Source organism: Bubalus bubalis, chromosome 10, assembly GCF_019923935.1.
Source record: "Bubalus bubalis isolate 160015118507 breed Murrah chromosome 10, NDDB_SH_1, whole genome shotgun sequence".
Taxonomy (NCBI): domain Eukaryota; kingdom Metazoa; phylum Chordata; class Mammalia; order Artiodactyla; family Bovidae; genus Bubalus; species Bubalus bubalis.
Window position 1 is genome coordinate 37,476,139 of NC_059166.1, and position 25,296 is coordinate 37,501,434.

At 41.1% G+C, this 25,296-nt stretch overlaps 1 protein-coding gene across 6 annotated transcripts in view; it reads left to right on the top strand.

Moving 5' to 3' along the window:
- The first annotated feature begins 225 nt into the window (after positions 1-225).
- Positions 226-25,296, top strand: part of PTPRK (protein tyrosine phosphatase receptor type K) — a 623,130-nt gene continuing 598,059 nt past the window's right edge. For all 6 annotated transcript variants that reach the window (XM_045161947.1, XM_045161941.1, XM_045161943.1 and 3 more), the window contains exon 1: positions 226-561. In XM_045161947.1, the coding sequence (XP_045017882.1) occupies positions 465-561 (97 nt within the window). In that variant the 5' untranslated portion in view covers positions 226-464. The remainder of the gene's footprint in view (positions 562-25,296) is intronic.

Consider the following 25,296-nt stretch of genomic DNA (forward strand, 5'->3'; position numbering starts at 1 on the left):
TTCCCGCCAGCTACCCGTGAGCGGCGGCCGGCTGCCGGGCTCAGGCTGCGAACAAAGGCGGCGCGGAGCGCGGGGCGCGCGGCCGGGGTTGGCGCGTGTCTCTCCGGCAGGAGGCGGCGGCGGCGCTGCGCCCGAGCCTGCATTCCTCAGAAGCTCCCGGAGCCCGCGGGGCGACGTCACCCCCGGCTCCGCCCCCGTCCCTCCCCGAGCAAAGTAACTCTTGACTAACAGGAGCAGCCTCTGCCGAGCATGGAGCGCAGCCCCCGCGACCGGCCGGCGACGCGGGCGACGCTGGCGCCCCAGAGGTAGTTTGGCTCCCGCCGAGCAGGAAAAAGTGCGGGCGCGCGGCTGTCCACTCCCGGCGCTTACCCTGCCAGGCCCGGCTGGCCCCTCAGCGGTGGGTTTCGCTGCGAGCCTCCCGGCAGCTCTTTGCAGAGCGGCTTGAAACTTATCCCAAAGTCGACATGGATACGGCGGCGGCGGCGCTGCCCGCTTTTGTGGCGCTCTTGCTTCTCCCTCCCTGGCCGCTCCTGGGGTCGGCCCAAGGCCAGTTCTCCGCAGGTGAGTGGCCGAGGGGGCGTCCGGAGCCCCGATGAGTGCCCCCGACCTGAGGCTTGCCCGGGGAGGGATCGGATTCCTCTCCAGGACCGGTGGGCAGAGGTCTGGGGGGCGGGGGGAAAGGGCAGACGGAGAGAGGTCCCCCGACTTTGTGCCAGGTGGGACGCGGGGCGCCCGAGTGGGCGCCGTGGCTCAGGTAACTTTCCTCGTTACGCCCCATTGTTCCCGGCCGAGGCTCGCTCCGGGCGCAGGCGGGCCGGGCGGTGCGGGAGTGCGGGCGGCAGTGCTTTTCTTGGGAAACGCGGAGCCTCGGCGTGTCGCGCTGACTGCACCGCGCCGGGGAAGAGAGAAAGAAAAAGTAGTAAACGACCCTGGGGACGGCTACTCTGTTGCTCTTGGTGCGGGCTTGTAGCTCTCTGCCGTTAGAACATTAAAAAAAATGTTTTTTTTTTTCCCCTCGGGAAGCCATTGTCAGAAAGGTGGAGACTCGAAGGGACCGACCTCGGCGCGCTTTGCCAGGTGCTTTTTGTCCCGGGAATAACCTCCCCTGACTATTGTCTAACTACTTCCCCGTCCCTCCCCCAGTCCTTTTCTCGTTCTCTAGCGCGGGGCTGCTCTTTGGGCTCGCCCCGTGGGTTAGGGCACCGCGCGGAGCAGGTTCCGTGTGTGTGCTGGCAGAGCCTGTAGGATGTTTTGAAACACGATTCTGAGGAGCCACACCGAGCTGTTCTGGGCAGCGAGGTTTGGGCGCCGGGTCGGGGAAGCCTGACCCGCGCGGGGTGGGAGCCGGTTCCTCCCGCAGAGCCACCGCGAAGCTGGCGTAGCTCCTCCCGAAGCCGGCCTGCCTGCTGGGGGCTGTGAACGACTGCCGCCCGCCACCAAGAGAACCCCAAAGGAGGCATGCAGTGAGGTCTCGCCAGTTAGCCCTTTGGGGTTCTAGTGGGTTCTGGTAAAACCACTTCCACAAGTCCGTGAAACCCCATTTCGCCCAGTCTCGTCCTCCGTTTCCTGCCAGTTTTGTCATCCTTCCTGTCGGTGGTTTCTTTCGTTCTCTCCTCTGGGGGCTCTGAAGTTTTTCACCAGGTGGACGCTGGGGAGCAGGTTCCCGGGCGATCGTCTGCCTCCCGCCGGTCCAGACAACTTTTCTGGCCTGTCCACCCTGCTCACCTTGGCTGGCGAGCGCGTCTGCTGCCTTGGTTCTCAGGGCAGATGGAGACGCAGAGGTGGCCGAGGGAAGCTGCAGAAGACGCGGGAAGCGGCAGCCGAGCTCCTGGCTGAGGCCATGGGACGCGGAGAACGGACGAACTTTGCACTGTCGGTTTCTCTCGTTGTTATGGCTGCCTGGTTTCCTGGAAATAAACTCAGATTGTTGGTTTCCGGAGTAATGTTTATTTCCCTTGCGTCCTCTTTCGCCCTTCCCGCCCCCTTTTAGAACTCTATAAAAGGAGTTGGACAACAGATTCAGATGGCAGCATGTGATGTGTACTCAGGCAGATTATGAAACGCAGGGAGTACAGGGAAAGTTATGTATACAGGTGATGTTTGCAGAGGACTACAGCTCTGTGCAATGAGTGAACCGATAGCTTAATTTTAATTCTTTCTGGAGTAAGCATTAGTGCAAGCGTCTCTGACAGGTAGTGGTGGTTAGTATTGGAAGCGTGCTTGATGTAAGACGTTGTATGTAGGCAAGTTGGAAGTGGGTATTGATTTCTGCACAGTGTTTGTCAGTGCACGCAGAGCTTACCCTTGAAAAGGCATGTAGTTTGTTAATTGAAAGTTGGAATTCTACCAGTTGCATGATGAAACTTACACGTATTCCAAATTTGCAACTATTAATGTTTGAACAGCTGATGGATATGTTTTTATCAGTGAAGAAACTTTCCCTTTTTCTCCTTTCATATGTTATTTACTCTTTACTGACCAAATAAACATTAGATTTCCTCCAGCAGAATGTATAGATGAGCTTTTCTGATCCTTGGAGTTCAGGTATCTCTAATGAACAGTTGTGTTCTTAGACGTCCAGTTCTAAGTAATTTAAATAAGCCTGGCTTTTCTTTATTGACAAAGCAAAACATTTGACTTTATATTTAAGTAAAAGAATGTGCAAGCCTAGTAAATGCAATTCTGGCAGGACTATATCTCAAAATTTTGCCATTCAGGATTTGTCTATATGCCCAGAAAAGAATGCCTTTTATTCCCAGAGTTCAGATTGTGGATCTGCCTTTCTCCATAAATTAAAAATTTGTTTTTTTAAAAAATTTCTATTTTCTGCCTCTCCTAAGTCATTTGTTATTCCACTGTCATCAGATTTTATGGCAATCAGATTTGTTGCAAAAACAGAGTCAGAGATTGGAAGTGTATTCTTTGTTGCATTTTTTTCTTACTTTCTACTTTAAATGATGAACTTTTATTTCATTCCAGAAATTTAAATGCTTTGAAAGTGTAAAACAAATACATGTTCAGAATTGTAAACTCTCCTGTTAAATATATTTTAAAAATCACACTATTTAGGCCAGTTTTCACTTTTAGATATTATCATGTGGTTCCTAATGTAGTGATAAGCTTCAAAAGCAAAATTTGAAAGACTACAGACCCTTAGATCTTTGATATATCGTGTGCTCAATCTGGTCTGCTTTGTTTAGGCCACAATTTTAGGAGTGTTTTCATCATTTGTGACTTTTCCCTTAGCTTTTGAAGTTAAGGTGTAAAAATGCTACGTGGTGACCCTCTTGAAAATCTAAATTTCTAGAGCTTCCTGTAAATCTCAACTTGTGTTCTTTCAATTTGATCACTCACTTAAAACAGCACCTAAAAATGTGTCATATCTGTGTTATATCTGGGGAAATTGAGGCATGGAAGCACAAAAATGTACTGAAGTTTATTCATTGAGTGTATAGGTGTTATCTCTTGATATCACAATGTAAGAACGTTTTCTGTATTAGGACTCAGATGGCTGACAAAACCAGTCACAGATGAGGTAACTGGAGACTCAGCTTTCTCATCTGCAAAATGGGGATAATGATACCTGTTCTGACCTTTCCACATGGTTTTTACGAGGATGGGGTGAAATAATTTATGTGAGCTGGCCCTGTACATTGTCAAGCTTCATGTAGCTATCTAGGGTGTAATCATCATATATTAAGGTAGCTAACTGCCTTGACTTCAATCTTTTCTTGCTCCCACATTCTCTCCTGTAAGTTCAGGATGGTGTGTGTGTGTGTGTGTGTGTGTGTGTGTGTGTGTGTGTATTTGTGTGTTTCACTCGGCCAGTCATTCATTTTAATTGTTGTTGAATATAAACATCCCAGATTGGCCAGACCATAATTTTATCAGCACAGTGAGAGAAATTATCTTTTATTTATTTATTTTGAACTTTCTTCCTGTAAATCCTTACTTGAGTTGAACCTGTAGAAGAGCCACTATTAACATTCATAGTATTCCAACTATAGAAGAAATTTATTTTTAGTCAGTTTCTTTAACTATCTGTTTACCTATTGGCTATTCAGCCTGTTCATCTCAGTGGGAGAAAAATGCAGCTTTTTAGATGCAGTCTTATCAGTGACCTAGAGAGGGACTGTTGTCTCTCTAGTGTGATGTGAGCCTGGAAATGCAACTCCAGAGCCTGCCTTGGATATAGTTCCTGGCATGTCACACTGTAAGTGTTTACTCACTTGATTCCTTAGAACCTTGCAACTCATCTAAGCAGAGCCACTTTCTCAGTGTCTCATTCCTTGCTGTTCCATATGTGAGTTAAATTTCTCTTATACTTAATATCTGTACTGGCAAGATCCATTAGAGACAGCTTTTTAAAGGGTTGCCTGTCAGTTTTCTGGTTTTGATTGGCCAGAATCTCGATCCCTCAATTATTAAAACTGCAAGTTCTAAACTATTAATAATATGTAACCATACATTTCTGGGACTGGTTTTTCTTTCACTAGTCTCCATATATCTGATTCTGTTGATTTTGCCTAGATTGCAAGATGTTGTTTTGTGTCTGGCCAGTCCAGACGGGAAGAGGCAGGTCTGGCTGCTGTTTGGGCTTTGGCATATGTGCTCCTGACAGCTCTTCTCTTTATATTCATAAATATGAATTTGAAAAATAAATCAACCCCTCTGCCACTCTACCCCTCTCCCACGCTTCTTCCCCCTCCCCTCTAGCAACAACAAAGCCCACATGCACATCTACAAAATCACAGCCTTTTTGTTTTCACCACGTATCTTTTGGTGCTGATCGTGTTCTTAAAAACTGGAACTATGACTCAACCATTACCCGGAGCAAACACCAGTCCTCCTACCTGATCTTATATTTCAGGCCGTGATGGTTTACTACATGTTTTTATGGCCTTTAACAAACATTTGATTTATGTGGTATGGCCCTATATAGAGAAACTAGGTTGTTGCCTTCTAATGCTTCTGAAGTGCTGTGTTCTAGGTCTGCTCAAGGTGGTGATACAGACAGTGTAAGTCATGCTAAATATGGATCTGCTTCTCTGAGGCATGGAAAATGCTGTCCTCCTCTGCCTGCGCGCTTCTTATTTCCCTTCCTTGTTCTTCACCGAGGGCAGGAAGAGGAATACTGGAAGACTGAGAGCAGGAAATCATCAAAGGAGTTTACAGATTGTTCTTAAAGACAAAGCAAAGAACACTGGGATCTTGTGTGCGCGTGTTAATCTTTCATTTAATTTTCTAAAGGGAAAAAAAGCCCTATTTTTTTATTTGTTTATTGGAATCAGCCTTTGCCTTTGTCCAAACACATTCATTTCTTATTCTGTGGATATGAAAACTTCCCCCTGTGTATTCCTCTCAGACTTTACCCTTTGATCATGTGTCTGTTTTGTGTCCCTTTATCAAATGGTATTTCTTTTTGCCTAAAAAGTTGTAATTGCTTGTGAACGAGGTTTTTTTTTTTTTCCCCATCAGAACTCATGTTGTTTGTCATAGTTCTGAATAATGGTATTTTATCAATTCATGATATCTTAAATGAGTATTTGATATCAAAGTAAGTACATCAATCAGGCTAATTTTTATTTCAGTTGAAGGTAGAAATAAGCTTGTAAATCCATGAAATAATCTTTTAATGTTGCAGAGTATTTGTGCTTGTATGTCTCTAGAAGAAAGAGAGACTTTGAGTTCCTTTTTGTATATGGGGATAGAAAATATTTGAGTACCATATTGCCTATTATTTTGAGATAAGTGACATGTATCTAGGCTTTGGAAAACTTTAAAAGTTATGTTTGGACGTGTGATATCAATGAGAAATGTAGAGGTAGATAATTTACAAGGTTCAAATTTCATCTTAGTGGAAATGTGTTTTTATGAAAAATGCTCTTAAACAAACATAGTTTCACATGAAAAGTTTTGTTAGTTCCATGAAATTCTGTTGGGAGAGGTATGTTTATTTTTCTGTAAATATTCTTATGGAGATTCTTTTGATTTGTTGTTAGTATTTTAGTAATAAAAACTTGACCTTACATAATTAAAAAAGTTTTGTGAGGTTTTGCAGATTTGTTGAGCTTCTGGGAAACACTGGGCTTGGGATGTAAGAATCACATTGATCCTATTGTGGAACATTGCCATTTCCCTACTTAACTCTGGTTGAATTTTCTGGCATTCTCTTCTGTATGTTGCTAATCCATCAAAATTACACGTGGCTTATCGTGTCACTTGCAGTTGTTTAGGAGCAAATTAAGTGGTCTTGAATGAAATAATCCATGTTTCTACTTTATATGATCGTAGACAGAGCTCTGTTAATAAAAATGATGAACAGAGCAGTGCTGACTAAATCCTTTTACAGGTTTCATTCTAGGAGTTATTTTCAAAAGAACCCAGATAGAAATAAATCCAAATAAAATAGTGTTTAGAATTACCCTGTGCATTTATTTTGTTGAGAAAGTTGAAAGATGTAAATATGTTCTTATGTATATATGTTCATACATACACACACATATCTTAACAATGATAGAACATCATTGTCCCAAGGTTCAAGTGAGAAGGAAACCAAGGGTATCTACAGTTGGGATCAAATTCCTATACTTATATTTTAGATAGAGTATTTTTAAAAAGAGTGATTTGTTTTTATTTATTTCATTTATGGCTTGCTGGGTCTTTGTTGCTGTGCAAGGGCTTTTGGGGTTCATGGGTTTCTCATTGCAGTGGCTTCTCTTTTTGTGGAGCACGGGAGCCCTGACTCATAAGTGGCACACGGGCTCAGTAGTTGCTGGCTCCTGGACTCTACAGCAAAGGCTCAATAGTTGTGGTGCCCGGGCTTAGTTGCTTGTGAGATCTTTTTGGAAAGTGAAGTGAAAGTGAAAGTTGCTCAGTCGTGTCAGATTCTTTGCGACCTCGTGGACTATAGAGTCCATGAAATTCTCTAGGCCAGAATACTGGAGTGGGTAGCCTTTCCCTTCTCCAGGGGATGTTCCCAACCCAGAGATCAAACCCAGGTCTCCCACATCGCAGGCAGAGTCTTCACCAGCTGAACCACAAGGGAAGGCTAAGAATACTGGAGTGGGTAGCCTATCCCTTCCAGCGGATCCTCCTGACCCAGGAATCAAACCAGGGTCTCCCTGAATTGCAGGTGGATTCTTTACCAGCTAAGTTATGAGGGAAGCCCAGGTTCTTTCTGGACCAGAGATCAATCTGATGTCTCCTGCATTGGTAGGTGGATTCTTTACCACTGAACCACCTGGGGAGCCCTAGATTATTGAGTGTAGAGAACTATTTTGTCTATTGCGTAGATGAAGAAACTGAAATGGAAAATATAGGAACTATGTAATATAGAATAGACTGCCCTATGCTGCTGCTGCTGCTAAGTCGCTTTAGTCATGTCTGACTCTGTGCGACCCCATAGACGGCAGCCCACGAGGCTCCCCCGTCCCTGGGATTCTCCAGGCAAGAACACTGGAGTGGGTTGCCATTTCCTTCTCCAATGCATTAAAGTGAAAAGTGAAAGTGAAGTCGCTCAGTCGTGTCCAACTCCTAGCGACCCCATGGACTGCAGCCTACCAGGCTCCTCTGTCCATGGGATTTGCCAGACAAGAGTACTGGAGTAGGTTGCCATTGCCTTCTCCAAGACTGCCCTATACCATACTTTAAAGGAGAAACTAAGAAGCCTAACTCCAGATTGGTGTCTATTTATATAAACTCTTGGCCTATGCAGCCTGCTTCTTAACCAGCTGCTTGCAGGCTGATTCTCCAAACCCAGTCCAGGGCAGCAGCTGATGAGCTGCAAAAATTCCCCTAATCCTTGTCGGGTGGTAGGGTGACGTGGCAGCTGCTTAAGTGGCCGAGTGGCCACAGCTTCTTGATATGACTCGACTTAGGTCATTTGACAAATTCAAGAGTAGAGAGAGGAAGACTTTCTAACGTCCTCACTGCCCATTTAAGGAATGATGGCTGATTGCTTCATGGTCATTGGATTTGTCAGTGGCAAGATGCTCTAGAATATAGCTACCTGAATTATGGTCCATGAACTGGCAGCATCAGCATCACCTGGGAACTTGCAATGATTTTGTGATCACATAACAGAGCCCACGGCAGACCTACCAATTGAGAATCTGCATTTTAACAAAATCCCCAGGTGATTTGCTTGAACAGTTAATTTTTGAGAAACCCTGCTCTAAGACAAAGAAAGCTCAGCTTGAAAAGATGTACCACATGCACCTCACTGTAGAATTGTAAGAGTACTGTGAAAGGATTAATTACAACATGAAATAAATTTCCCTGGAATTATATTTCTGATCAGTATTACTTAATTATAATTTATCACCCAGACACATCAAAACAACGAAACTATTCAGGTTTTTTTTTTTTTTTTTTTTTTAAAGAATACTCAGACAATTTTGAAAGAAATATTCCATAAGAGAATAAAAATAAGACTTAAATAGGTTTGATTATGAATATATTATATAATATTTGAGGGTAAACATATTATCTGAGGAACCAAGCATGATATATGCCAATCATTTTTACATTACACATTGACATATTGATATAGAAGACAGTATTCCCTCTTTTTTTTTTTTTTTTTAACCAGTGGCTGCAGTTTCTTGTTTTATATTTCTCTTTTTCTTCTAAGTGTAATTTAAGGATCTTTGTAATAAGGAGCTCATTTATAGGATAGTCAAATTTAATGAATAGGAGTTAGGTAGAATGCATTAACTATCACTGATATTCTTTTTACTATCTTTTGTGCTCATATTTAAGAACAGAGATTCTTGTCAGTTTTCTCCAGAGAAAAATTGATGTAATAGACAGTGTACGCTATTCATGTCAAAACACAATTTTACTTGCATTTTATAGCTTGCTTTAGCATTCTTTGAGAAAATGAATTTTCCCAGAAGACCTAATTGCCTTCTTATTAATAAGCCTGTAAGTGTGTTTTGTTATCCAGTTACTATTCTAAATGTGTCTACTTTTGCTGGCTGTTTGAACAGTGAAGTCTCTGATTAAATCACAACTGCTCTATTTGTTTTTGCCATTCACAAGTGACTCAGAAAATACTGGCATAATGACGTGGTTATGGCAGAAACTAATGCAAAACAAGAGATATAAATTAATGTTAACCCATGATAGTTGGTTGTATTGTGATATCAGGAGGTGGGGTTTGGCTCAGTATTCAGCAGAATTCTCTACATGTTTGATACTGTAAGTGAAAGTTTGCTTAACCTTTATTGTTTTAAATACACAAAATATAGTTGCTAGATTAATGTATAAACTACAAATCAGTGATTGCCACATTTATTGGACTTAGACACTAGTGTTCTATGGAAAAGGTTTAATTCTGAACGGATCAGGATTAGAGGAGAGCTTGATGATGGAGAGAAACTCTGACAAGTACTCGCATGCATCTTGAAGAATTTTAGTCTGAAGTCTCTGATTTGTTACCTTTTCTAGTTGTACACCAAAGTCTAGAGCTTGCTGTTCATACTCGTTCTACTTTTATTCTTGTCAGCAAAAATTAGGTCCATTTATTCCCTCATTCACTGGAGAGGAGAGAACAAAAGCAGTTGCCAAAACAAAAATAGAAAAAAAAAAAACAACAATAGGAACTTCCATCTACTGAGTGCCTGCAGCCTGCTAGGCCTTATGGTCAGTATTTTACATAATTTAAAATCCTCACTGTAATCCTTTAAGATTGGAGTCATCTCTGTTTTGCAAACTTCAGCCTAGAGAGATTAAGTATTAACTTGCCTTGGGTGACACTGTGAGGACTAGAAGAGCCAAGATTCATTATTGAATATATACACAGATGTAATAGTCAGTGGTAGAAAATGCAACCTAGACTGCTTGCAACAAAAGGGGATTTTATTGTCTCTCCTGACAGTTCAGGTGGAGCTTTACTTAGGAGTTGATATAATTGTTTTGGGATATGATCCTTCTCTGTCTACTCAATGTAGTTTTGGGGTGTTCTAGAACTTTGGTCTTAGGCTCCCTGTAGAGGCGAGGTGGTGGCTTCAGCAGCTCCCAGATTCTGGTCCGTTAGGATTGTGTGAACTATGTGCTGGGTCTCTGAAGGGGCTCTGAGGGTCACTGGAATGGGCTTCAGTCAATCCTATGTCCAGCTCCCGAGGGGAAGTATGTAGATTGGCTTAGTTTACTAGGATTCTGGACTCAGCTCTAGATCCCCCAACCAGGTCATGGGAGACTGTGGATCGAACCATGAGTTGTCAACAAATCGAGGAATAGGTTCTGGAAAAGCAGCCAAACTGCAGAGTGGTTGCTTGAGATAGAATTACGTAAGCTGTGAGCAGTGAAAGGGGAGAGGGGTGTGCCTGTACGGTGTGTGTATTTGTAATCCTTCTGAGCGGGGTGAAAGGAGGTGCTGGGGAAAAGACAGTTGGAGCTCCCTGGTCTGGACTCCTAGGTGGTAACATCAGGGAGCCATGGTGGCCTAAACCTTAGCCTCTAAGGGGAAGGGAATAGGTCAGGAAGAGAAGAGAGAGGCAGTCTGCTTCTAGCAGATTTGTGTGTTGCAAATCAGCTAGCTGTTCATCATTTAGGGATTTTTTCTTTTTGGTCTTTAAGCCCTACTTTATTTATTTATTTATTTTTTACAGTGGTTGGTTGGTTTTTTATTTTTTATTTTTTATATATTTTAATTTTAATTTTTAAATTTTACAAAATTGTATTAGTTTTGCCAAATATCAAAATGAATCCGCCACAGGTATACATGTGTTCCCCATCCTGAACCCTCCTCCCTCCTCCCTCCCCATTCCATCCCTCTGGGTCTTCCCAGTGCACTAGCCCCAAGCATCCAGTATCGTGCATCGAACCTGGACTGGCAACTCGTTTCATACATGATATTATACATGTTTCAATGCCATTCTCCCAAATCTTTCCATCCTCTCCCTCTCCAACAGAGTCCATAAGACTGTTCTATACATCAGTGTCTCTTTTGCTGTCTCGTACACAGGGTTATTGTTACCATCTTTCTAAATTCCATATATATGCGTTAGTATACTGTATTGGTGTTTCTCTTTCTGGCTTACTTCACTCTGTATAATAGGCTCCAGTTTCATCCACCTCATTAGAACGGATTCAAATGTATTCTTTTTAATGGCTGAGTAATACTCCATTGTGTATATGTACCACAGCTTTCTTATCCATTCATCTGCTGATGGACATCTAGGTTGCTTCCATGTCCTGGCTATTATAAACAGTGCTGCGATGAACATTGGGGTACACGTGTCTCTTTCCCTTCTGGTTTCCTCAGTGTGTATGCCCAGCAGTGGGATTGCTGGATCATAAGGCAGTTCTATTTCCAGTTTTTAAGGAATCTCCACACTGTTCTCCATAGTGGCTGTACTAGTTTGCATTCCCACCAACAGTGTAAGAGGGTTCCCTTTTCTCCACACCCTCTCCAGCATTTATTACTTGTAGACTTTTGGATCTCAGCCATTCTGACGGGTGTGAAATGGTATCTCATAGTGGTTTTGATTTGCATTTCTCTTATAATGAGTGATGTTGAGCATCTTTTCATGTGTTTGTTAGCCATCTGTATGTCTTCTTTGGAGAAATGTCTATTTAGTTCTTTGGCCAATTTTTTGATTGGGTCATTTATTTTTCTGGAGTTGAGCTGTAGTAAGCCCTACTTTAAAGCATGCATATTATTATTTTCACGATTGTATTCTCTTTGCATTAGTATTGAATAGGTCCACATTAAAATTTGACAGAATTTTGAGTTAAGTTTTGAGTCAAGTAAAGCTGGCCCTGAGTGAGGATCAGGGGCCCAAATGTGACTGTGCCAGTTTAGAGCAGTGTGCCCTCTCTTCTCTGGCCAGGGCAGCTGGCCTGGCACTTAGGGGTGAAGGCGGTGCTTGTGGAGGAAGTGTATTGACTGCTGTGTGTTCAGCATGCTTCCTTCTGTCACTGGAGGTCTACCTTCACACTCCTTTGTCTTATCTTAAAGAACTTAATGAATTGTTATTTTCTTCCCTGTCCATTGGCTGCTTGCTTCATGACTCGTTTTTACCCCTGAGTATATCTTCATCATCTTTCAGGATTTGGAATAGCTCAACTGGAATTCCATCACCTCCACTAGCTTTGTTTGTAGTGATGCTTTCTAAGGCCCACTTGACTTCCCATTCCAGGATGTCTGGCTCTAGGTCAGTGATCACACCATCGTGATTATCTGGGTCGTGAAGATCTTTTTTGTACAGTTCTTCTGTGTATTCTTGCCATCTCTTCTTAATATCTTCTGCTTCTGTTAGGTCTATACCATTTCTGTCCTTTATCAAGCTCATCTTTGCATGAAATGTTCCTTTGGTATCTCTGATTTTCCTGAAGAGATCCCTAGTTTTTCCCATTCTGTTGTTTTCCTCTGTTTCTTTGCATTGATCGCTGAAGCCAACATCTGCTGGATCATGGAAAAAACAAGAGAGTTCCAGAAAAACATCTATTTCTGCTTTATTGATTATGCCAAAGCCTTTAACTGTGTGGATCACAATAAACTGTGGAAAATTCTGAAAGAGATGGGAATACCAGACCACCTGATCCTGCCTCTTAAGAAATTTGTATGCAGGTCAGGAAGCAACAGTTAGAACTGGACATGGAACAACAGACCGGTTCCAAATAGGAAAAGGAGTTCGTCAAGGCTGTATATTGTCACCCTGTTTATTTAACTTATATGCAGAGTACATCATGAGAAACGCTGGACTGGAAGAAACACAAGCTGGAATCAAGATTGCTGGGAGAAATATCAATAACCTCAGATATGCAGATGACACCACCCTTATGGCCGAAAGTGAAGAGGAACTCAAAAGCCTCTTGATGAAAGTGAAAGTTGGTGAGTGAGTGAGAAAGAGAGTGAAAAAGTTGGCTTAAAGCTCAACATTCAGAAAACGAAGATCATGGCATCCGGTCCCACCACTTCATGGGAAATAGATGGGGAAACAGTGGAAACAGTGTCAGACTTTATTTTTTTGGGCTTCAAAATCACTACAGATGGTGACTGCAGCCATGAAATTAAAAGACGCTTACTCCTTGGAAGGAAAGTTATGACCAACCTAGATAGCATATTCAAAAGCAGAGACATTACTTTGCCAACAAAGGTTCGTCTAGTCAAGGCTATGGTTTTTCCAGTGGTCATGTATGGATGTGAGAGTTGGACTGTGAAGAAGGCTGAGCGCCGAAGAATTGATGCTTTTGAACTGTGGTGTTGGAGAAGATTCTTGAGAGTTCCTTGGATTGCAAGGAGATCCAACCAGTCCATTCTGAAGGAGATCAGTCCTGGGTGTTCTTTGGAAGGAATGATGCTAAAGCTGAAACTCCAGTACTTTGGCCACCTCATGCGAAGAGTTGACTCATTGGAAAAGACTCTGATGCTGGGAGGGATTGGGGGCAGGAGGAGAAGGGGACGACAGAGGATGAGATGGCTGGATGGCATCACTGACTTGATGGATGTGAGTCTGAGTGAACTCTGGGAGTTGGTGATGGACAGGGAGGCCTGGCATGCTGCGATTCATGGGGTCGCAAAGAGTCGGACACGACTGAGCGACTGATTTGATCTGATCTGATCCGATATCTTCATCAGATGTGATAACTGTGACTCTTGTATGGTGAAGTAACACTTTGCCTGACAGCCTGGTTGTTTGAAGCAGATTGCTGTATAGTCTTGACCCATTTTTGCCTCTTCATCTAAACTGACATTTAAGTACTTAGGAGGTATAAGGGGTGAAAGATTTAGCAGTGATCTACTTCAGAAAGAACAGGATGCTTTGGGTTCTTGGAGGTTTCTGTACAGAAAATTTTAGTACACAGAGAACTGATTTCTGTAAGACTGTATTCCACTCTTAGCTCTGTCACTTTCTGGCTTTGAGGTTTGGAGTAATTCCTTTCAGTTTGACCTTAACTTCCTTATCACTAAAATTGGAATATTACAATAAAGTGATTTTATTAACTTCTCTAGTTACTCAGTAGGACACTTTTAAAGGTAAAATGAATAATATATGTGAAAGTACTTTTCTGATTAGAAAGTACCATAAATTTTTTTTGGGGGGGAATATAAACTTGGGTAATGAAGATATTATTGTTGTTGAAGGCATAGAATACATGGTGAAAATGGAAATGAAAACAATAACGAGATGAAAACTTTGTATATTTGTATATCTAAGTTATGGGTTGCCATCTAAGTTGTTTGCATATCTAAGTTTTATCTTGGACAAAGTGGTATGGAAAAGAAGAGTCTGTAAGGTTCTTGTGAATGAGCAATTTTGTTACATATCATGAAACTTAGCCGCCAAATTTATTTTCACATATATATATACAAATTACTCTCTAATGCTCCAAAAGACATTTTTTCCCATTAGATATGTTAATAAAGATTGTGTGTGTGTGTGCATTCAGTCACTCAGCTGCATACTACTCTTTGTGACCCCATGGGCTGTAGTCTGCCAGGCTGCTCTGTCCATGGAATTTTCCAGGCAAGAATACTGGAGTGGGTTGCCATTTCCTCCTCCAAAGAATCTTCCCAGCCCATGGATTGAACCTGTGTGTCTTGCATCTCCTGCATTGCAGGCAGATTCTTCACCCTGCACTATCATTACCCTAATACAGATTGTGTGATTATAAAATATTTTTACTGATAATTTTTGAACGTATGTTTTAAGGATTGTTCTCTTATATGGCAAGTTTTGTGTATAGTTTTTCTTTTTGAACATTTTTTATGAAGAGAGAAAAAATATTCTTGCTCTCTGAGCTGGCTGGCCTAATTGGTGAGAGCATGATTTTCAGGTTTGCATCGATGTATTTACTTAACCACTCCACAGTTCTTTGAGCATCTACTATGTGTTCGTGCCATGGCAGAGGCTGGGTACACTGGTGGGCACAGATATGACTATTATGACAATTAAGGAGCAGCAGTCTTTGCATAGCTCCACATTTAGCAACTTAGGGGTGAAGCCATGTCTGTTTTGTGACTGACTTTACCCCTGTGGCTTGGCAAGTCTCGAAGCCGAAGCCTGCCTCTTACAGTTTGTGGGTCCACAATGCAGTGTGTCAGCAGTCTTTCCATATCCTTGAGTGTACACACAAAAGACTAGGAAGAAGCCTACCAAAGAAGAACTATGCAGAGATATTCCACAGTGATAGTAATATCCCACCAAGTGGAAATTCCCAGAAGTTGAGTAATTGGAAGTGTAAACAAGTTGGGTAGAGGAGGGAGCATGTTTATTTTTTGGAAGCTCACTTTTTTGCTTTCGGAAGCAGAGGGTTGGGAGATGTCCTCATAGAGGACAGTGTATGGAAATATGCCTGCGCAACCTCAGCATCGTGTGCAGAGGCTCTGGTTTTTGGTCACAGATTTGTATTGGCCGCAACCTGCAGCTGCTTATCAACGGCTCTTGGTGCCGAGTCTAATCTGCCTCCTCTCTGCTGCTTCAGTGGAGCTCTTTGTCTTGAGTAGTGGGCAGCCACCAGGTAGGGGATCTGGAGAGGGAGCCAGGAATGGGGGTGGACCTTGACCATCACCCAAACTGCCCCACACCTGCATCCTGTAAGCAGAGCAAATTCTATTCCCGGCTCTTGGGTCAATCATTTTGAAGGGGAGCAACAGTTTTGTTGTTTCAATATACCTATTGCCCTACTAGAAAATGGAGATTCCAAAAATATCTGTTAAACAGGGTACACAGCACTTGTAGTGAGAGAATTAAGCAGAAAAGTAATTTTAGAGGTGTGTAAACTTTTTTGAAGCAAAGTCAAAATTGCCAAGTTACAAAGACCCAAGCTTCAAAAACAGAAATTTAGGAAACTGTTTAAGTCAAGTCACTAACATTTTATGCCCATTTCATATTTAAGCAAAGGATATTCATTGACTATATAGCATAATATTTAAGGTTATCCACTTTGGAAACTGATTGCCTGAGTGTCAATACTGGTTCTAACACTTTCTTGATGGCCCAACCACATTCCTTCAGTTTCCCCATCTGGTGGGATGATTCAAATAACTATCTTGGGTGTTTCTTTTGAGGAATATTAAGTTAAAGAGCTTAAAAGAGTGTCTGGCATACTAAAAAAAAAAAAAAATTCACCTTAGCTTTTATTATTGTCATCATCATCATCAGTTTTTTTTTTGGAGCAGAGAAATATTATTTCAGGGCCAAGCAAGAGGAACGGGTAGCTTATACCCCAAGACCCCAAACTCCCCAATGCTTTTTAGGGAGAAGTTTTTGTAGGTGTAATTTGGGTGTGTGACTGTCCTTTGATTGGCTTGTGATGAGGTCAGAGGGCAGTGTTCCAGGAATCTTGTGCTCAGCCTTAAGTTACCATCCTCCATCTTGGGTTGGGCCTTAGTTTCAGCTCTCAGGACTTAATGAAGCACAAGTTCTTGATGTCTTGTCACAGAATTCAGTCAGAGACAAAGTGATAGGTAAGAAGTGGTCTTATTTAGAGAGGTACGCACTCCATAGACAGAATGTGGTCTGTCTCAGGAGGCAAAGGGCCTGGGGAGGGAAGCACACTCCACAGAGAGAGTGTGTGGGCCAACTCAGAAGGCGAGAAGCCATCATCAGCATTATTACGGAACTGAATTAAACAATGTTTGCAGAATATCCTGACCCGTGCTGTTATCTTTTAAAATTTCTAACTGCATTATCTTTTACTTCAAAATAAAACGAGCAGAGAGTAAATAATAGAATGCCTAAAATAGATCAGCATGTCTGCTGATTAACAAAGACCACGGCAAGCACTACAAAGAATATAATTCAGTGTTTATGAAAACAAGAGGAAAGATACATTGATTCCTAAGAATCAGAATCTTAGGATGAATGACAAAAACAAAACCCAAAACACTATGAAAGTGAGGGGGGAGACGGGAGCTAGAGTGAATGTGTGAAAAGGATTTAGTTTTTGGTATAAAACACCTAAAACAATCTGTGGAAAATGCATTTAACATTTTTTAGGGAGCTTGGAAACAAACTGTGGAATAGTTCCTAAAGAGATGGGAAAACCAGATCACCTTACCTGCCTCCTGAGAAATCTGTATGCAGGTCAAGAAGCAACAGTTAGAACTGGGCTTGGAACAACAGATTGGTTCCAGATTGGGAAAGGAGTACATGAAGGCTGTATATTATCACCTTGTTTATTTAACTTACGTGCAAAGTACATCATGCAAAATGCTGAGCTGGATGAAGCACAAGCTGGAATCAAGATTGCCAGGAGAAATATCAATAACCTCAATATGTAGGTGATACCACCCTTATGGCAGAAAGTGAAGAGGAACTAAAGAGCCTCTTGATGAAAGTGAAAGAGGAGAGTGAAAAGGCTGGCTTAAAACTCAACATTCAAAAAATGAAGAGTATGGCATCTGGTCTCATTACTTCATGGCAAATAGATGGTGAAACAATGGAAACAGTAACAGACTTTGTTTTCCTTGGCTCTAAAATCACTGCAGATGGTGACTGCATCCATGAAATTAAAAGGCGCTTGCTCCTTGGAAGAAAAGCTATGACCAACCTAGATAGCATATTAAAAAGCAGAGACATTATTTTGCTAACCAAGGTCCGTCTAGTCAAAACTATGGTTTTTCCAGTAGTCAAGTATGGATGAGAGAGTTGGACTATAAAAAAAGCTGAGCCCCGAAGAATTGATGGTTTTGAACTGTGGTATTGGAGAAGACTCTTGAGAGTCCCTTGGACTGCAAGGAGATCCAACCAGTCCATCCTAAAGGAATTCAGTCCTGTATATTTCATTGGAAGGACTGATGCTGAAGCTGAAGTATCTATTCTTTGGCCACCTGATGCAAAGAACTGACTTACTGGAAAAGACCCTGATGCTGGGGAAGATTGAAGCAGGAGGAGAAGGGGACGACAGAGGACAAGATGGTTGGATGGCATCATGGACTGAATGGACATGAATTTGAGCAAGCTCCAGGAGTTGGTGATGGACAGGGAAGCCTGGCGTGCTGTAGTCCATGGGGTCACAATGAGTCAGACCTGACTGAGCAACTGAACTCACTGAGGGAACTTGGAGGAGTTGGGGAATTTGGGGGCATTGGTGAAACAGCGTAACTCCTAGAGAGATTTAATCTCAGTTAAAATATGAAAACTCTAATCTGAGAATGAGATTAAAGTGAGAATTGACCAGAAAGTTGGAGAATGTGATCTATACCCTCAATAAGTGTCCAATCCAGTGAGACTTGGTAATATCTTGTCTTGGAGTAGCACTCAGATATGGAAATGAGATCATTAGAATTAAAGAGCGCTAGGGAGGCTCCTTGACTCCTAAAGAATGTTTTCTGCCTAAAGGATATAGAAAAGGAAATCTGTACTGCTTCATCTGCATTTGATGCATGTTAAGTAAATGCATTGCTGCCACTTAGAATAGTGATTTACCTATGAATTTTAGATAACATTTTTTGTTTTCTTTTTGTTGATGTTTAGTTCTCCTTTGCCTAGGTAGTTTCAAATCTATTTAAACCCCTAGGCTTTTTCAAGCCTTTGTCAACAGGGTTAAGGCCTTTGAGTCCTGTTGTACAGAGCATGGGGCTCCTTGAAATTTTCTCAACTGTTAGCTCACTTGCGAATTGCCCTTTGGCTAGTCAGTGCAAAGGAAAACCTTCTAAACTTGAGCAGGGATTTCACGTCCAGTTTAAGGTTTGGATCTCGTTCTCTTTCACCTTATTCTAGCTTTAACTGAAATAAACATCCCTTTTCCATGGGTTATACCTGTGAAAATATTTGTTCTACAGATATAATTAAACATTCTTGTCAACTCTCAGAGAAGCTGTTTGTACTGCAGGGTTGAAGCTTGCAGAAATAAGTGTTCATATAACTATACATGTCTACCTGTGGCGGATTCATTTTGATATTTGGCAAAACTAATACAATTATGTAAAGTTTAAAAATAAAATAAAATTAAAAAAAAATAAAGTAAATTGCTTCAAATGGAAAAAAAAAAAAAAAAAAAAAAGCAGTTATTTTGTCCTGACTGGATGCTTCTACTGACATGGGTCTTTGTGATTCTGGTGGCAGCACGTGTCTTCATAAGCTCCTCTCCATTTACAAAATAAGTTTTTTGAGATGTTGTCATTTTGCTGCACTGTTTGACCAGGTTCATGTCTTAATAAAAGGGAACTTTAGAAAACAAGCTTTTATAGCACATGCAATCTTAAATACAGATCCATTCAAAACAGGGGATGTGTACCTTGACTGCCCTCTGCTCCAAAATCATGACTGGGTTATTTGGAAAGCAGATTGACCCTTATATATTTCACAACAAACATATAAGGGATATTCAGTCAGAAAAAGATTAATACTTGAGAATGGCAGAACTATGTATAATAGACCATATACTTAAATGTATACGGGAACTCTAAGTTTTAGCTAGTGTGGTTGCAACTGCGGCTTCCAGTCTTCTTGCCTGAGGGAGACGGACAAACCCATAACCAGGTGCAGATACTTCCTGAAGAACCAGGTGCTCTGACTCCTTGCTCTTAAGGCAAAGTCTCTTGGATTCTGAGTGTAGATTGTGTCCTTTCCTAGTCAATTCTTATCAGGAATACAGATCCTAGGGTAGGCCTGCTTTTAAATATGCTGTCTAGGTTGGTCATAGCTTTTCTTCCAAGGAGCAAACGTCTTGTAATTTCATGGCTGCAGTCACTATCTGCAGTGACTTTGGAGCCCCCCAAAATAAAGTCTCTCATTGTTTCCCCATTTATTTGCCATGAAGTGATGGGACTGGGTGACATGATCTTAGTTTTCTGAATGTTGAGTTTTAAGCCAATTTTTCACTCTCCTCTTTCACTTTCATCAAGAGGCTCTTTAGTTCTTCTTCACTTTCTGCCATAAGGGTGGTGTCATCTGTATATCTGAGGTTATTGATATTTCTCCCAGCAGTCTTGATTCTAGCTTGTGCTTCATTCAGCCCAGCATTTCTCATGATGTAGTCTGCATATAAGTTAAATAAGCAAGGTGACAATATACAGCCTTGATGTACTCCTTTCCCGATTTGGAACCAGTCTGTTTGCTGACCAAAGTCTGTCTAGTCAAAGCTTTGGTTTTTCCAGTAATCATGTATCATGTGAGAGTTGGCCTTTAAAGAAAGCTGAGCGCTGAAGAATTGATGGTGAGAGTTAGACTATAAAGAAAGCTGATGCTGAAGAATTGACACTTTTGAACTGTGGTGTTGGAGAAGACTCTTGAGAGTCCCTTTGACTGCAAGGAGACCCAACCAGTCAATCCTAAAGGAATTCAGTTCTTAATATTCATTGGAAGGACTGATGCTAAAGCTGGAACTCCAATACTTTGGCCACCTGATGCGAAGAACTCACTCGCTGGAAAAGACCCTGATACTGGGAAAGATTGAAGTCAGGAGGAGAAGGGGATGACAGAGGATGAGATGGTTGGATGGCATCACTGACTCGATGGACATGAGTTTGAGGAAGCTCTGGGAGTTGATGATGGACAGGGAAGTCTGGCGTGCTGCAGTCCATGGGGTCACAAAGTGTTGGACAGGACTGAGCGACTGAACTAAACTGAGCGGAGGCCTGGGAATTGCTTGGAGGGCTGTTGTTCACTTCTTAGTGAAGAAAAGTACATAGGGCGGTGCTTTGGATTTCCCACAAGTACATGTTGTTCACTGGAGTATCTATTTAAGATCTTCCCTCTTCTCTGGGCAGTTTACTCACGGCTTGGAGTCTGGACAGTAGTAGATAGAAGCACTCTATCCAACCCCATCACTCATTCATAATTACACCACAAGCTTCTGTGGTTGCCACCACGTTTTAGAAAAATACGTAATTTTATTGAGTGTCTCATGTTGCTTTCAAATATAGTCAAGTAAAGAGGAGGAGAGAAGCGAGTGGCAGGATGTCATATCAGTGTTTATTTTTTCAGGTGCTAATTCCTTGAAAGCAGTGAGGAGTTTCCTTTGAGGAGGAGACTTATAGTTGTTGACATCCTCATCTATTGTTGGGATTACAGCCCTACCAAGCGTTGTCTTTTATGTGAGCAGTGTCAAAAAGGATATATCTATTCTGTACATTATGGCAAGAGACTTAAACTTTAATGACAGCATGACAAAGATAATATCCTTTTGAGGTTGTTAAAATAGGAGATACCAGTCTAAATTATTAGCCCTTTACTTTCAGCAGTACCTTGTTGGGGCAGGCAGCATTTCTGTGTGCATTCATATGCTTGATTAAGATCCCTGTTAGAGCCGGTGAGCAAGGGGCCTCTTCATTCACCAAGATGTCTATGGGCAGAACTTGTATCAGTTCTTTCCTGTTAATTTGGTTAAGTTCACCAAGCATTTAGTACCTGTCCGTTTTGTGTCAGTCAGTGTTTTTAACCCAGAGAGCAAAAAGATGAAAAAGCTGACTACACAAGGATCTAGAGAAGTGAAAGTGAAAGTTACTCAGTTGTGTCCGACTCTTTTCAACCCCATGGACTATACAGTCCATGGAATTCTCCAGGTCAGAATACTGGAGTGAGAGCCTTTCCCTTCTCCAGGAGATCTTCCCAACCCAGGGATTGAACCCAGGTCTCCATATTGCAGGTGGATTCTTTACCAGTTGAGCCACCAGGGAAACCGAAGAATACTGGAGTGGGTAGCCTGTCCCTTCTCTAAAGGATCTTCCTGATCCAGGAATTGAACTAGGGTCTCCTGCATTGCAGGTGGATTCTTTACCAGATGAGTTACCGGGAAGCCCTTAAGATATGATTCAGAGTAGGGGATACAGTGAGAGATGGACAAGGGGAAAGGACAGTCACTTACTCTTGGGGTAATTAGTTAGATCTTTCTGGATCAGAATGACAACCATGGCAAAATTCCCTAAAATGAGCACACAGTGCTCATGGAAAAATGAGGAAGTAGTGGTGTTGATTGTAAATGTTTAACCATGAACTTCCCCCACTCCCAAAAAAGAAAAGAACCCACCAAAGTTACAATTCTAGCATTTGCTGGTTTCCACCTTGTATATAGTCCCCACTATGGCTGATTTCAAATACTAATATGATATTACAGACACAGAGTTGGGAAGAGGTGCATGGGAGCATAGCACTGAATAGTATTTGCACCATACAGATACAGGAGAAAGAAATACCCTTAAAAGATAAATATGGTATTAATAGTAAAGTATAGTAAAATAATTAGGAGGTGAAAAGTTTTAATACTTCTGTTTTAAATATAATTTATTCAAATGTAAGTTTTTATGATTTCATTTTAAATGGCTGTAAGGAACAATTGGCTTGCAAACTTGCTGAAAAATTTAACTGCTAAGTACTGGTATGGGCTTGCTCCAGCATACTACTCAGTGTGTTATAATCTTGGATATGGGTGTGAGGGACACAGTGAGTGACTCCACTTTAATTATGGGGCCTTTATAGAACACTCTTTCCAAACAACATAATTCCATTTTTCATTTTATTTAAAAATTTTTTTTAAATTGGTGGATAATTGCTTAATGATGTTGTGTTGGTTTCTGTTGTACAATGTCATGAATCAGCCATGTGAAAGTGTTAGACACTCAGTCATGTCTGACTCTTTGTGACCCCATGGACTGTAACCAGCCAGGCTCCCCTGTCCATGGAATTTTCCAGGCAAGAATACATGTATCCCCTCCTTCTTGAGCCTCCCTCCCACCCCCGATCCCACCCCTCTAGGTCATCACAGAGCACCGGGCTGAGTTCCCTGTGTTACATAGCGGCTTCCCGCTAGCTGGCTGTTTAACACATGGTAATGTATATATGTCTGTGCTACTCTCCCAGTTCATCTCACACCCTTCTTCCCCTGCTGTGCCCACAAGTCTGTTCTCTACATGCATCTCTATTTCTGCCCTGCACACAGGTTCATCAGTATCATTTGTCTATATTCCATATATATGCGTTAATATGTGATATTTGTTTTTCTCTTTCCCAAACTAGAATTTAGTGTGAGAAAGACTAGTCCATCTCGAAACCCTTTTAGTGAGGATTTGGTTATCAACACGGTTTAGGTTCCTGAATATAAAATGCTGATGTCAGAGGCTTTGGAATGTCCACTGTGGAGCCTAATTTCAGGAAGAGTCCTGAGAAGACTGTGTTTCTGCTTAACTCAAGTTCCCTTACTGTCCAGGGTACACATCTTTAGTGGTAGGTGTTGGTGTCAGTTCAGACTCTTCTTAAGAGACTGTTGCTGCTGCTGCTGCTAAGTCGCTTCAGTCGTGTCCGACTCTGTGCGACCCCATAGACGGCAGCCCACCAGGCTCCCCCGTCCCTGGGATTCTCCAGGCAAGAACACTGGAGTGGGTTGCCATTTCCTTCTCCAATGCATGAAGGTGAAAAGCGAAAGTGCAGAAACTATTAGAGCCCTGCTAATCTACTTAAAGAGTGAGCTTTTCAATGCCTTTGAATTATGTACATTTTCATGCTAAGCACAATCTTTTCCAGAATATTACACAGTAGGTAGTGGGTTTCCAGCCACTATGGCTTGAAAATTATTATATAATCCTGGTAATAACACACTGCTTGTGGCCTCTCCAGCAATTGTGTTACTCAGAAATATTTGGAGAATAAATATCAGGGACAGTGAATGGATTTGTATCACATTCTGCTGTACATTGTTGCTTTGGTAAAGTTTTTTTAATGTATATAAAATTAACATCTACAAAATCTATCTTTTTATATAAAATATATATCTGTTAATTTATTTGAGGTCTCGGTTTAATGATCTTTTGTTATTATTATTTCTTATTGAATTATATAGTTTAGCTTAAGTTACTTTTCTGGTTCTTTGATATAAACATTTTTTCATTAAATTAATTTCTACCAGTGTCACACAAATGAAATGTTTTAACACATGCTCTTTTATATTTATTTCTATAAGCAAGAATATTCCATGTTCTAAAAAATGTCCCCTAGATTAATCCTGCTAAATGAAAATTCCTGCGCATTCCTGTCTGCTTTTGTTAGGCTCTGCCCACAATGAATTTAGTGTTTAAAAGTAAGATATGCATACTTGAGAGTACATTGCAAGGTATTTTTTATGACATTGGCAGATCGTGAATATATTGTGTATATATATATATATATATATTTTTTTTTATTTTGGTGGGACACTGTGTATGTTTGTATGTGTGTGAGTTTTGATTGAGTTTTGTAATATATAGCAAAGTACCAACAGTGCCCAAGTGACTTATTTTGGCAAAATTGATTTCTCTCTGTACATCTTATCTAAAATCTTTCATCTCATATCTGGGGAAAATCTATCTTCCCTCCTATAGGACAATTTCAAGAACTTGGAAGCATTCCAAACTTAACAATTTGAAACTAATAACAAAATTCTTCCAGTCTGTTCAGAAAAAAATACAAATTTTAATTCTTCTCAATTAGTAGTCTCTCATTCTTGAAAAAACAAAGTGAGAAAAAAGAGACAAATATTATTCAGTATTATAAATGTGTACAGGTATACCTCAGATACTATCCATTTGCTTCCAAATGTCTGCAATAAACTCAACAGTGAAATAGAGAATCACATGAATTTTTTTGTTGCTCAATGCATATAAAAGTTATGTTTATACTATACTGGAGTCTATTAAGAGTGCAGTAGCAGCATGTCTAAAAAAACAGTGTACATACCTTAATTAACAAATATTTGATTGCTAAAAAATTCTGATCATCTTCTGAACCTTCGGTGAGCTTCAGTGATGTAGTAGTAACATCAAAGATCACTGATCCCAGATCATCATACATATAATAATAATGAAAAAAAATTGGAAATATTATGAGAATTACCAAAATGTGACACAATGGCATGAAGTAAGTAAATACTGTTGGAAAATGGCGCTGAAAGATTTGCTCAATACAGCATTGTCAGAAACCTTTAGGTTGTAAAAAAAACTCAATATCTGACAAGTACAGTAAAGTGTAGTAAAATAAGTTATGCCTATAGTACATAACTGAAACTTTGCTTTTTGCACTTACAGGGTCATAGAAAAGAGGCATATGTTAATATAAACTCTCAGGGATTTACTTTATAAAATCAATTTATGCTGTATGACCTGGGATTAGTAGACTTTAAACTCAATCTCTTATCTTTATGCCTAGAATACTCTAACAATTAATTGTTATTCACAAAGATGACTGACTTAGCTGTATAATCAAAGATTTAATTATGCTAGATATATTGCAATTCAGAAGGTTGGAAAGCTTACCACTAGTGGTCACGGTGATTCATGGTGATTAAAATTAAAGACTCCCTCGCCTCCTAATTCTGAGTTAACCACATGACTGTATAACTTGGGACAACTCATTTCACAGCATCTGT